At 39.0% G+C, this 13,495-nt stretch overlaps 1 protein-coding gene across 1 annotated transcript in view; it reads right to left on the reverse strand.

Moving 5' to 3' along the window:
- ARHGAP20 (Rho GTPase activating protein 20) overlaps positions 1–13,495 on the reverse strand; it is a 68,726-nt gene that overhangs the window by 10,557 nt on the left and 44,674 nt on the right. The window contains exons 5-10 of the mRNA XM_023762985.1: positions 12,707–12,791; positions 9,831–9,908; positions 6,965–7,031; positions 4,555–4,743; positions 2,106–2,284; positions 142–303 (exon numbers count right to left, since the gene is read on the reverse strand). Of these exons, the coding sequence (XP_023618753.1) occupies positions 142–303; positions 2,106–2,284; positions 4,555–4,743; positions 6,965–7,031; positions 9,831–9,908; positions 12,707–12,791 (760 nt within the window). The remainder of the gene's footprint in view (positions 1–141; positions 304–2,105; positions 2,285–4,554; positions 4,744–6,964; positions 7,032–9,830; positions 9,909–12,706; positions 12,792–13,495) is intronic.

Genomic DNA, 13,495 nt, shown 5'->3' on the forward strand with positions numbered 1-13,495 from the left:
TGTGAAGTATTTTTTTTTTAACACTTTTTAGGTTCTAATCTATTATGGTTCTTTGCAGATGGGAATGATGTCAAAATGAAAGGAACCAGTTGTCTCTCCAGAGGTGCACTGTGGGGTGATGGAGGGAGGGAGAACTCCTACCTTCAGAACAGACGCTATCACGAAAATGGATTCACAGTCCAGGGGCACATCTCCTCCCGCGTCCAGCTTCTCCTTCAGCTCTTTGCACAATTTCACATTGGCGGACTGTCTGAAGATGCCTTTTGTGAGGGGTCCGTTTTGATTAAGGAAAGAAAGAATATCCTATGGGGAAGCAAAGGGGAAAAAGGCACTTTACACATACCAGCGACCTCTCTCTGCCAGAGGCGAGGGTGGACGAGGGGACGGCTCTGGGGATCTGGCTGGATGGACTACTAGAGGAATTAGTCAACTTATTTTTTGGTATCTTTAAATCTCTGTTGTTCTATTTATTCAACATCTAAAGACCATTTTACCTCAAACACTTGCTTTAAGGAGACTGTCTTGTTTCAATGAACAAACGGCCACTTTAAACTCAGATTTCTTTGCTTCAAGGTCTCTGTCACCTGGTCTCTTCTATTTCACCACTCTCTCCCCATTACTCTCCAATACAAACTCTTTTCCCCAAATATGGAAATATTATTGTCAAACTCATTCTCCACTTGCTTGTCTTTCTTTTAATGCATCTCCATATTTCATTCTACTTCCTGTATTTACTTCCTTCTTTCCCCCCCCGGGGAGGCTTTCTCCATCCCAGTCCATTCTGGCCATATTTCATTTTGTTTTTTTTTCAAGCTCTATGTCCTCTGCCTTCAGGGCAGGAAAAGAATGGGTGTTGGAGACAAGCAACCCATGGCATTTGAAACCTAATTATAGCACATATTTACTGTGCGATCTAGGATAAACTTGAGGCTTTAAAATAAATTTGTAAGGTAGGGATGATGATGATGACTACCCCCAAATTCTGTTGTGCAGGGGGAATTGATAGAGTAGTGAGGCTAGTGTCTGGTACTTACAGATGCGCAATCCATACTAATAAAAGGGTAATATGCTAATTAGACCAGGAGACCTTCCGGACGAACTTCCAGACAAAGTCATGGTGGCGGGGCTGAGGCAGAGGCGGTTAGGGGCAATCAGGCCGGCAGGGGAGGGCATTTGGGGGCAAGCAGGCTGGCGGGGGAGGACAATTGGGGGCAGTTAGGGGGGAGCAGGCAGCGGGGGCTCTGTTGGGGGTGATCAGGTTGGCAGGGGGGGACAGTTGGGGACAATCAGTCTGGCAGGGGTGGGCAAGTGTGGTTAATCAGGCCGGCAGTAGAGTGGTTAGGGGCGATCAGGCAGGCAGGCAGGTGAGCGGTTAGGAGCCAGCAGTCCCAGATTGCGAGAGGGATGTCCGACTGCTGGTTTAGGCCCGATCCCACAGGGGGTCCCAGACTGGAGAGGGTGCAGGCTGGACTGAGGGATACCCCTCCATGCACGAATTTCGTGCACCAGGCCACTAGTATACTATAAAATGCATACATCTAGTAGAGTACTTAGAGGACACTGGATTCTCAATAAATGTTGCTTAACAATGGTCATTTGGAGATAAGACAAATGCAATAGTTTTCACCTGATCCACTCTAATCAGGTGAAAGATAACTAAATGCCAGAGGATGTATTTTTATACATAAATAATTGAAATACAAATAAAACACATGTAAAATTTTTAAAAAGCATATGATTGAGTAGTCTCTACTGCTAAAGGGATTAAAGGAGATTTTCCGAACAATACAGAATTCAAGAAAGGAAGTGAGAGAAATGTGAGGGATAATGCAAATTCTCTACCAAGCAAATTCTAATCTACCTGAGCAGTTTATGTGGCTCTTTTCTAAGACAAGTAGATTAGATGATCTCTTTCTATTATGTCTAACTTATAATTCTGTTAATAGCTTAATCAGATTTTTATTCTTTGAAGTAATAATAATAAATATTCTCAGCCAAAGCCATGGGTATCTATATTTCCATTTGGGTATAGATTTGCCTCTCAGAGCTCTCTCCTTCCCCAAACCTCCCTTCCCATTGGTGTTCCAGGCCAGAGTGAGACTTACCAAGATAGGTTTGGGCAGATTGTCATTCTCACAGATATTTGTCAGAGACACTCCAAAGAGCTGTCCTGTCATAGGAGAGGTTGGGGACATGGGCAAGTTATCGAGGTGAGTGCCAGAACCCCGCCAAAAGGCCCAATTGATGATAGATCTTCTCCTTTTAAATGTCTTCTGACCCGAATCTAAGGAAGAAGTGAGGTAGAAAAACCAGTTTAACTCACTTTACCTTATTTCTACAGTTTCTATTTTTATGTTACATTCATTACTATGACTCAAAGAGAAAAACTGCTTATAGGTATCCTTTATTACTATTAATTTAATCTATGAAATTTCATTATAATATTTTATAAATTAAGAATCAAATGTTTGGGTTATCATCCTACTCCTTTTTGGAACATCACTGGTTTGTTTACATGAGTTTTGGCACTGAATTCTCAAAGGTGAAAGAAAGGGTCCCTTATTGTACTGTAACAGCTTAAAGCAGTGATGGCGAACCTTTTGAGCTCGGCGTGTCAGCATTTTGAAAAACCCTAACTTAACTCTGGTGCCGTGTCACATGTAGAAATTTTTTGATATTTGCAAACATCGTAAAACAAAGAATTATATTTTTGATATTTATTTTATATATTTAAATGCCATTTAGCAAAGACAAATCAACCAAAAAAATGGGTGTCATAGGTTCGCCATCACTGGCTTAAAGCAAAAAGTATATATGTTTCATACCAACATATAAAGATGAGACTAGGCACACAAAAAAGTTGAAGATATTAAATTAGACCACAATTAAATAGTGAGACAGAAAGGAGGAGGAGAAGGCGGAGGAGGAGGAGGAGAATTAATGGATGTGCACAGGATTTGATAGCTACAAGGACAGCTCTTTAAGGATCCTTTTAGACCTTTCTGCCACTCTCTCCTGTCCTATAGCCCCAACATCTACACACAATACCAATTATAAACTCTGGATAAGATTTTAAAAAGCCTACCCAAGGCACTAGAGAGGGACCAAAAGAAGGGAAATACTTGAGATAAAAATTGACACTTTGGAGGAAGGGAATGGCATGGTACTGGTAAGTTTTCTATTCTTATAGCTTTTGGCCTGAAGACAGGCCCCAGGGTGGTGGGTGACTGAAATGTGGAGAGAAACCTGCACTCCCACTGGCTTGGAGAACTAGAGAAGGGAGGGGAGGTTTCCACAGAGGCTGTAAGTCCTAGGAGAAAACTAAATAGTGGAGCCTCAAATGCTGTGCATAAATCCTGCCCAAATCTCTGCAGACCCAAAGCACCCAGGTGTGGGGCAGATGCCAAACAGCTTGTAGTTAGGGCTGACTGAACTGAGATTTGAGGAGCCGTAGTCCTCAGTGGCACCCACACAGGTCTGACTCCATCTCCTCCAGTGAGAGAGCAAGGCAATTAGTCACTGAGCCCCGGCTGCATGACCCTGACAGCCAACCGCACTACCCGAGCTGATGTTAACTACTCAACCTTCCCAGACAATGGAGTGCTGGAGGAGATGAGCTTTTCAGGGAGGAGAGGATCAGCAGTGTCATGAAATGTTTTATTTCTGCAGAATGACCAAATTTAAAGCAAATACTAAACACAGGCAAGTTGTGGGAGGATAACCCAAAAAGTGACATTTTACTGAATAGGCTCCAGACCACCACCCACCTTGGCTTCCTCAGGACACATACTCAGGTCATCAATGCACACACACCCAGGTGTAAAGGCCTTTGGTTCTAGAGTTAGGAGCCCAGTTAGACTCCGGGCTCTGACACTAACCTGGGGGAAAGTTACTTAACCTCTCTCTCTCTTTTTAAAATATTTATTGTTAAAAGTATTACATATGTCTTCCCCTTTCCCCTATTGACCTCTTCTAGCCCGCCCCCGCCCTCCGCCTCTCACAGGCTCATTGAGAGGCTTAAGTAGGATAATGCATGAAAAGAACCTGGGCATGAGTCACGGTGATCTTGATTAAAGCTGCTAAGACACCAATCTCCTCCCTACGGAGGACTTTTCCCCACATCCACTCTCCATTTGGTTCCGCTTAACCAGAGTGCTTTCTTCCTGCCTTGACATCAGAGCCTCCTGGCCCCCATCACGGACATCCTCCTTTTTTATAATAAGACTATTTAGGGGAACGCACAGTGCAATGTGCTACAGTACAAAGGAGGCATTGAGGCACCTGCAGCACTGCCTGGTGCCTCTGGCTCTATAGTGGGCATGAGGTCAAAGGGGAAAGAATAGTGACGACAGAAGGAACAGACTGTACTGCTGCTTCTAAGTTAGTCACACCTACTGCTGATTTTTTAAATGTCTTCAAAACACTTAGCAAATTCAAATGAAAAAAATGCCTCCTCTGGCTGAAGTCTGGATCTTTGCCTTTGTGCAAACTTTGTTTTCAGGAATAAAAACTTTTGCTGATAAAAGGCTCTATGAAGGAAGAGCAGCGACTCACCATTCAGCTGCAGGGCCGCAGCCAGGCGGCTGGGCTTCAGGGTGAACTGGCACTGCATCTCCCGGGGCAGCTGCTCCATGAGGAAGGACTCCTGGAGGCTGGAAGGGTTGGTGGAGTCCTCTGACTCCTGTGTCAGGAGGGCCGTGTCTCGAAGATGGCTCATTTTAATTCCGTAGGGATACTCATGCCCTGCACAGAGAGAGATCTAAATGTGGACCTTATGCTGGCTGGCACTCTGAGCACGTGCGCTACATACTGGAACGGACTGCACTTTGCTCCTGGGACTTCTGGTATAAAGAGTCCTTTTGTTGACTGAATGATCACCATGCACACTCTTACAGCTGGAGACCGCTGCATAATGCAGGTGGCCCTACCAGAGTAGTGTTAAGGGGATGGGGGAGAGGGAGGAAAAGCTAATCTTTGAAGAGTATTCCTCTTGGAATGCACAGATTGGTTTGTGAGTTGCACAATGTCGATGCTTCCTATGTTTCCATCTAAGGTATTCCAGTTTTTCGTTGATGCTAACTATATCTGTAAATCTTCAGCAAATCCTTGATCTCTCCCACCCTCAAATCCATAGCCTAATATACTTGTCTTACCCACACACAATATTATAAGGATCAAATAAGTAAACTTCAGTGGTTAAAATAACTTAAATAACAAGAAAATATTACATGTTTCAAGCATCACTCATTACTATTATTCAATACGAGATGTCTGCCTGAAAAAGACATTTCATTACTTTTTATTAGTTATACAATCAGTTACTCAAGGGCATCAGCCCAGGTTTGTTTGGTTTATGCTTCCCTCCCTCTGCGGCGGTCTGGGCTTGGTGTCATAGGCAACAATCAGAAGGGAGACTGCAGGGCATTAGTAACAGAAACAAGATGCAAAAAAGAACCTGTAAACTAGAAAAGCTAAACTCTGGACATCTGGCTGAAATATGAGTTTTTGCTCTTTAGTACTCTAAGTAATTGCATTTTCTCAACTTAATCCTCAAGTACCATTGTGCTGTAGATTCAGTCTCTTTGAAGTACAGAGAGTAAGTTCTCTTGTATTCCTGATTTATCACTGAATGTGACTCAGTGAACACTTCCTTTCCTTTTTTATCTGGCATAGGCATACAATGTCAATATTCCATGAATATCACAGGCTCCAGGGATTAAAACAAACTCATATTAGCTGAATCCACAATTGAGATTTGTAAGGCACATTCAAATATATGAAGAACTGCTATTAAATAACAATCACAGCCTAAGTTCCATTGTTTTTTAATAAGAGTTAGGGATAAAGCTTGAAGCTGTTTTAAGCCTGACAGTTACCATTTACAAGATATTTAATGAAATATGTTAATTTCATTAAAACTAATTTTAAGTATTTATTTGATTTTTTAAGCACAACTTTGTAATTGCTACTCATTGACTTTTAAAAAATGATAACATTAAAAATGAATCAGGAAATGATTACTTCATTTTCAGTCTGAGAAGAATCTAAAACTTTTGTAAAAAAGTTTGACTTAGTAGAAAAGTTGGATTTGAGATTATTCAGGTCACTTGAAACATTTGAATTACACAATAGTTACCTCACAGGTAAATGAAAGGATTATATGAGATAATGCAAATGATGTTTTGAAAATAGTCTGGCAGAAAGTAAACATTTAAAAATTAACAGAACTCATCATCATCATCATCATCATCATCATCACTGTAATAACCTCAAGATCTGTTACATATACTGTCCCTTATTTTAATTGCTCAATTTGTTAACCACATTGAATGACTTTAACTGATAAGACATTTTTTAGTTAAATGATTTAAATAAGGTGAGGTGAACTATTTACCAATAATTCCTCAAAACAAAAGCTGAGAAATTTGGTTAGAGAAATAGCAAGGGTAAGTATTAGCTGGCTGGTAAGCCAGTGAAGATTCTTTGGAATCTAAATGGGTTAATCTCATTTTCTTTATGTCATCTAGTCAAGTTCTATGAGATTAAGAGACATGATTGGATTCTGGATGGTCTTCTACAGAGGCAACTTCATAGGTAGGAAAGTGAGTAGGAAATGTAAGATTCAAATGTAAAAACAAAAATATAGGAGAAAAGGAAGACCAATACATATTGCTTTCTTGTAGAAAGCAATTTAAAAAGATTTGGCAAGATAGCGCTCTCTGTCAAGTAAAAGAATAGAGGACAATTTACACTTCTCTTCCTTACTATACTATTAGCTGCTTGAGTAAAGAGATATTATTTGTCGAGCAGAAAAAGCTTGATAGATATTTATTAAACGAATAAATGAATTTTATATGATATTTAACAGTATTCAAATTTTAGATCATATGACCAGATCCCTGAGACATTTAGGATTATAATTAAAACACAATCAATCCTATCTTAGATCTTCACAGGAACTTACCAATAAGTGGATACGGTGCCTCTTCTTTGCCAGAATTGACCCATAACTGGTAATCTCTGTCAGAGCCCTTGGAAACAAAAGAATTAACAATACTTCTTTTAAGTCTGGTGATTGAATAAAGACACATCTTTTGGCATTTTTATGTTTTGCAACAAAAAAATGGAAACGATATAAATACCTTCAGATTCATGGGAGTGATTATAGTTTTTGAAGAAGACAGTGCTAATTCCTACAACCCTCTCCCCTCTCTCCAATCCCCAACAGAGTACTCTGGAATCCTGCCCTCTTTTCCTAGCAATGGCTCGTCATCCAAGAGCTGCAACAAAATCAGAACCTCACTCTATGGGCAGCCGATGGAATGTGCAGTCACAACGGAAGAGAAACTTCCTGGTTTTCTAAAAGACTAAGGTCTTCTTTAGAGTCCTGGCTTCAGCTATGATGTCTCAGAGAATATTCGACTTAATCTCCAAAATGCACCTAAAAAAACAACCTTGCCATCCAGGAAGCCACAGACACTGTAGTGTCGTGATGAAAAACTAAAATTCTCAAAGGCTGACTATGAGCTCAGCTGCTTCTGAGCAGAAGACTGACCACGAGGCTTTGAGGAGATAGGTAGCTGGCACAATCTACACTGGCTTTGTTTTGGGCAAGCAAGTTCAGTCCAAGGGACAGAAAGGACAAGAATTCTGTCTAGAGAATTGACCCAGTGATGGGAAACAATGAAATTGTTCACTAGCAGAATTATAACCCAACTTCAAAGAAATAACACTAAATGATACAAACTGTGCTGTATCCTTTAGAAAAAGAAAAAAGCAAAAATGTTTACAGTGAAGCCAGAAAAGATTAGCAGTACTAATATTCCTGCCTTTATCTTCTGATTAAAAATCATGGCCCTGTTCTGGCCTGATGGCTCAGTTGGTTGGAGCACCATCCTGTACATCAAAAGGTTGCAGGTTAAAAAAAAAAAGGTTGCGGGTTTGACTCTTGGTCAGGGCACATTCTTAGGTTGTGGGTCCGACTGATGTTTCTCTCTCTCTAAAATTAATAAAAAAAATATGTCCTCTGGTGAGAAAAGAAATTATGACCCTGACCTTATAATGAAGGGTAGTGGCTATGGAGAATATACATCCTTTCCCTGCCCCCAGTCTATTTGTCATTTTCTTCCTCACTTCCTAGTCAAGAAATTTTATTGCGAATAGGAGGAACAATTTAATAAAAATCCTTTCTTTTTTCGGTAATGTCTGGAAACACTGTAATAATCTTTTAGAAGTGTGAAAATCATTATACCAAATAGAAACACTTTTGGTCTGAGGAGACGGATCACTTTATCCAAAGGAAAAGCATAAATAAGAAAATGAATCAGGTCTTAATTAATCCTTTCCTTCCCCTTAAATTCATTCTCTTCCAAGACATAATTCTATAAGCTTAGAAGTCAATGCAGAGGTGCATTCTTCACTCAATGCATATAAACTTCATGGGGAGAGGGGACGTGGAGGAGGGAATAGGGGGATAAATGGTGATGGGCGGAGACTTGACTTGGGGTGCTGAACACAAGGTATAGTGTACAAACGAAAAAAATGTCATTAGATTTAGAATATATTATTACATTTAATTAAAAGAAATCAGATTTCTTATCCTAAGTTTTGGTAGTCCTGAGGTTTTAAAGGCTTACTATGGCATTATGTAAAAGCAAATCTAAATATAATTAATAAGACTATGGTACATAGTAACCATATGACATATGCCACCTCATAGTAACACCATGTTTTCATAGAAGACCTCACTCAAGAAATGGTATTGGTCAAGCGCATCTTTTAGTTTTTGTTCTTCTGAAAGTCACTCCCTTTAATAAAAGTATCCACTGAATGGTGTTTATATACCAGTAGGGAGGAGATGAGGAGAACTTTCCAGTTCTTTGCCCCCTGCCTCATCCTCAAATATTCCAATCTGCACCATTAATAAAATTTCAAAATGTGTCTTTGCCCAATAAAACAGAAAGAAACTAAAAGCAAAAGAGGGGGAAATGTGGCATGCAGACTAAAGCTCTTTAAATTCCTGATCTAATTCAAAGCTTGTTTTTAAAATTACCAATTCATTAGAGCAGTGGTTCTCAACCTTCTGGCCCTTTAAATACAGTTCCTCATGTTGTGACCCAACCATAAAATTATTTTTGTTGCTACTTCATAACTGTAATGTTGCTACTGTTATGAATCATAATATAAATATCTGATATGCAGGATGGTCTTAGGCGACCCCTGTGAAAGGGTCATTCGACCGCCAAAGGGGTCGCGACCCACAGGTTGAGAACCGCTGCATTAAAGGTACCAGCCATCTTATCCTCTGGACCTGCAGGTTTCTAGCTATGCGTTATTTATGTAATAATTCTACTACATAGCAAATCCTTCAGAATTCTTCACCCTAAGGCTTACTGATTCTTGGGATAATAAGAATAACTATTAGATAAGGGAAAAGAACTAGGAGAAGATATGGGGAAAGAATAGTCAGATAGTGACAAGTGGGAAAGGAGAAAGAGGTTGAAATTTTCTTATTAAGAATCTTATACCCCCAAACTCTCCAACTGTATATAGCATATGCAATATAATACATATTATTTTATTAGCACTCTAAAATTAGTGTAAAATCTTATGCTTTTCAGTTTGCACAGTTTTTAATATGGGAGTAGAAGAATAGCACCCAATATTAAGCTAATATTAAAGCGTTACTGTCCTCATTTTCTACATTTTTGGGGACAAAGTATGACTTTTGTATCTCTAGCAATCAGCTGTCTTATGATGAGAGGGATGATATCTACATGAACTTAAAGTTTCAAAGTGTGTTGATCAGGCTACCCAGCAGAGTGACTTACAGTTATCCCTAGCATTGAGAGAGACATGTTGATAACTTCATTCGCTGTGTCTGAATTCGTTATTGTTATAGTTTTAGACTGTAGAAAAAAAGAAATAAGAAATACAGCTATAAATAAAGGACTTAAAAACAGGTGAACAAGTAATTATTGTCAAATGATTATTTCAAGGCAAATCTTGATTTCCAGCGTTGACAGAGTAAAAGCACATGACTTAATTAGAAAACAACTCTTGCTTATAATTTACTTGCATTCCATTATATATTACGCCTTTAATAAGACATCTATTTATCTTAAGATAAAGAATATGTGGCTCACAAATCTAAGAGTGCAAGCAAGAAAGAAATAGAGTAAATGTATTTTAGAGAAAGTATATGGACCATCCTCCCAACCAAAAATAAATCAATGAGGTTGGGCCCCTGTGTCATCTCCAGAATTGTATTTCCATAATGTGTGATAAAAGAGGGAGAGAGCTGGATCACTTTCTATTTCTTCCTGAGTACTGTTTTCATAGTGTGGATTTTATTTATTTGCAAGGTAAATAGTCAGTTTAGGTAAAATCATAAAAATAACTGGTTATTAAAGACATTTACAGTTTAGAATTTTTAAAAAACACTATTTATTGAGCACTTGCTATATGTCAGGCATTGTGGCTATTAAGATTTTCATTGTTGCAATCTGTAGAGGCCTTAAAACCAATGAGACTAGCAAAGAGGACTGAAATGTTAGAAAGCTTAATTCTGTTACCAACTCTGCCTTTGAATAGGGTTATCTATAATAGCTCTGTGCTAAGCTAATTGAGAAACTACTGCTTAAAAACAGGAAGACAGTTTGCAACAAACAAGAAGAGTAACAAGATTCTGAGATAGCTGTAGTGTTAACTGAATTCCATTACATTGTTTAAGACAATGCAATACTATAAAAAAAGAAATATTTACTATTATAATGGTCAGGTAAATCAGGAATTAAGGCAGTGTCACTGATAGGGCTTAAATGGCACAAATAAGTAGAATAAAAACAAAATGATACCTAACTAAAATTATATAAAAACAAAGCTAAGTTAAATCCATTGAAAATTCATCACTTATCCCTCCATTATAGTATTTTTTCCTCTATGAACCCCTTGACATGACAAATTGCCTCTTAAGGTTGTTTGTTTATTGATTTCAAATTGTGCTCCACATAGGTCCAAGGATTATGCAAATGTGCTTCAGAATCTAACAGGGAGGGCTTAGAGCACTCAACCCAGTGTTTGTCTTTGACCAGAGTGGCAAAGATGTTTTATATTGGGTTTTAACTTGAGATACAATTTCATGAAAGGCTTCTGCTTTTTAAAAAAAAGTTTGTAAATCCCTCTATTTAATTTAAAGAAACTCTCTCAGGAATTGAGGAATCTATCCTGGAATACTAATAATTACTCCCAAGGTGACTGGTTTCTAAGAGAATTTTTCTTAATATTAGGCACATATGTCCCAGACAGTAATTACAGGATGCGTATTTTTCTGTGCATGCCTTTCTCGCAGACAAAACAAACGAATTTCACCAGATAGTGCTCTCCGGCTAGTAAACAAATAAAACAGACAAAACTGAAAACCTGGCTATATTTTTCCATATCAGCAGAATTCACTGACAGGTTATATAACTAAAGGCGAAGGATATAGAATGCTTCCCATACACACATTCTCTCTGGGAGCAGGGCTCCCTGAAAAGAGACCCCTGCCGGGAAGCAACTTCAGACAGCAGAGGAGTGTGTGCCATATCCTTGATCTAACGGGGGCACTAGTGATGAAGACACAGCACCCAAACACCTTGCGTGTCTTCTCTTCCAAACGACAGTGACCACCAGTCCTTGCTCAAGCGCACACTTCCATACACTGGAAGGGTTAAAAAAAAGTTCAAGGGCTTTTCCCTGAAAATCCTGAATGTAACCAATTGCCACAACTGAATCAAAACCAGAAGAAAAAGAGTGATGGTTTTATATATTTATTTATTCTTTGCTATTTTGCTACAGCAGATCTCTGTAGTCTTTGTACATAAAAATCTGAGTATTTCCCTCAAGCAGTAACATCTGGCACTCAGGTCAGAATATTTGCATAACTTTTGCTTTTGGCCCAAACACAACTGTTTGTATTACATATTTTTTCCACACACAAAATGATTCTGTGTGATCTAGAGCTGCTGTGAAGTATGACAATTCATAGTAAAAATAAAAATATTCACAGGTTTCCATTTTGTTCATCATTGATAACGTCTTAACACTTGTACCATGCGGCAGTCTTCAAATTACACATAATAACTAGAATTAAGTAGACTTAATTTTTATTTGACCAATATGATAAAAACTGTGTGAAAGAAATGTGCTGATCCCTAAAAAATGTCATCTTTCCCAGCTTGCCCACGTATTGACCTGAGGGAGTCAATCCCCCTAAAAACCTAAAGAACGAAGAACTTTCCGAAACCACTCTCTACTTAAGAAATGATACGCTGCAAAAAATTTCTTAATACTAATAGGAAATGGCTCCCTGTGGAAATGGCTTTAGTACAAGCCTCTACAGATGCCATTGAAAGGATCCAGAGAAACATGAATGCAGAGGGAAGACAGACATCTGACAAGCAATATTCCTTCCAAGTGTAAGTGTTAAATACCCACGTTACTATGAATTTCTCTTGCTTCATTTTTCTCTAGGGTTTACTTTTCATGTATACAAAGGCACATACATACCCAGGAAAACGTGTTTTGCCACAGTGCTATTTCTAAATGCCTACCTTGCATAGCACATACACAGTCTGTCTGTCTGCCTGCCTGTCTCTTTTTTTGTGCATGGTGTTCTGCCTTATGCAGGGACTTGGAATTTAATTTCTGGCTTAGAAACACTTACATAGGCACAATTCCCAATGTCCTTGGCGAAGATTTTGAGGGGAATGCTCTTCGGATAGTCCTTCTCTTTCTCTAGAGTGATGTATCTAATCAAATGCAACAACAACCCAAAACAACACTGAGTCAGATGGATTTTTGCTAAATAGCTTATTTTTAAATCAATCTATTTTGCTAATATTTTCAATATACTTATATGGTATTTTTTAAAAAAGACAGATGGAAAGACTCAGCAAACTCAGATTACATTATGGGTTGGAAGAGAAAAAATTCTCAGGACATTAGGCATGGGCGCAAAAAAGAACGGGAGATCCACTTCCAGTGTGAGGTTTGAGAAGCACAGTCAGGTTTAGGCGTCTCTGGGTGATGTCTTATCCTCAAAGCTTCCCTACCTTCTCTCGATAGGCCCAGCACCTTAATTATGTATAATAAAACGCATAATACTTTACTAGACCAAAGCAAAGCAATGGCCTTTCACTTCTCATTTAGCTCTCCAGGGGAGGGGATCCCATTGGTGATCCCATTGCTTGGGAAGGGAGAGAGGAAAGAATGGAGGGAAGAACTACAGGAATATGAGATGAACCTAAATTGATCATTTTAGTCTGTGCGCTCAAAGGTAGGAATAATGATTGACTTTAAGGTGCTCAGCAGAAAACTCTCCATATATGAAAACTTAATACATGCTCTGAGGGAACTGTTAGCTCCAAATGGTAAGGCTGGGGACAGGAAAAGAGATGGAAAACATTACTAATTTTTTTGTCTAAAATAAGTAACCAGACTCAATGTTCTTCCT

The sequence above is a fragment of the Myotis lucifugus genome, unplaced genomic scaffold, assembly GCF_000147115.1.
Source record: "Myotis lucifugus unplaced genomic scaffold, Myoluc2.0 scaffold_270, whole genome shotgun sequence".
Taxonomy (NCBI): Eukaryota; Metazoa; Chordata; class Mammalia; order Chiroptera; family Vespertilionidae; genus Myotis; species Myotis lucifugus.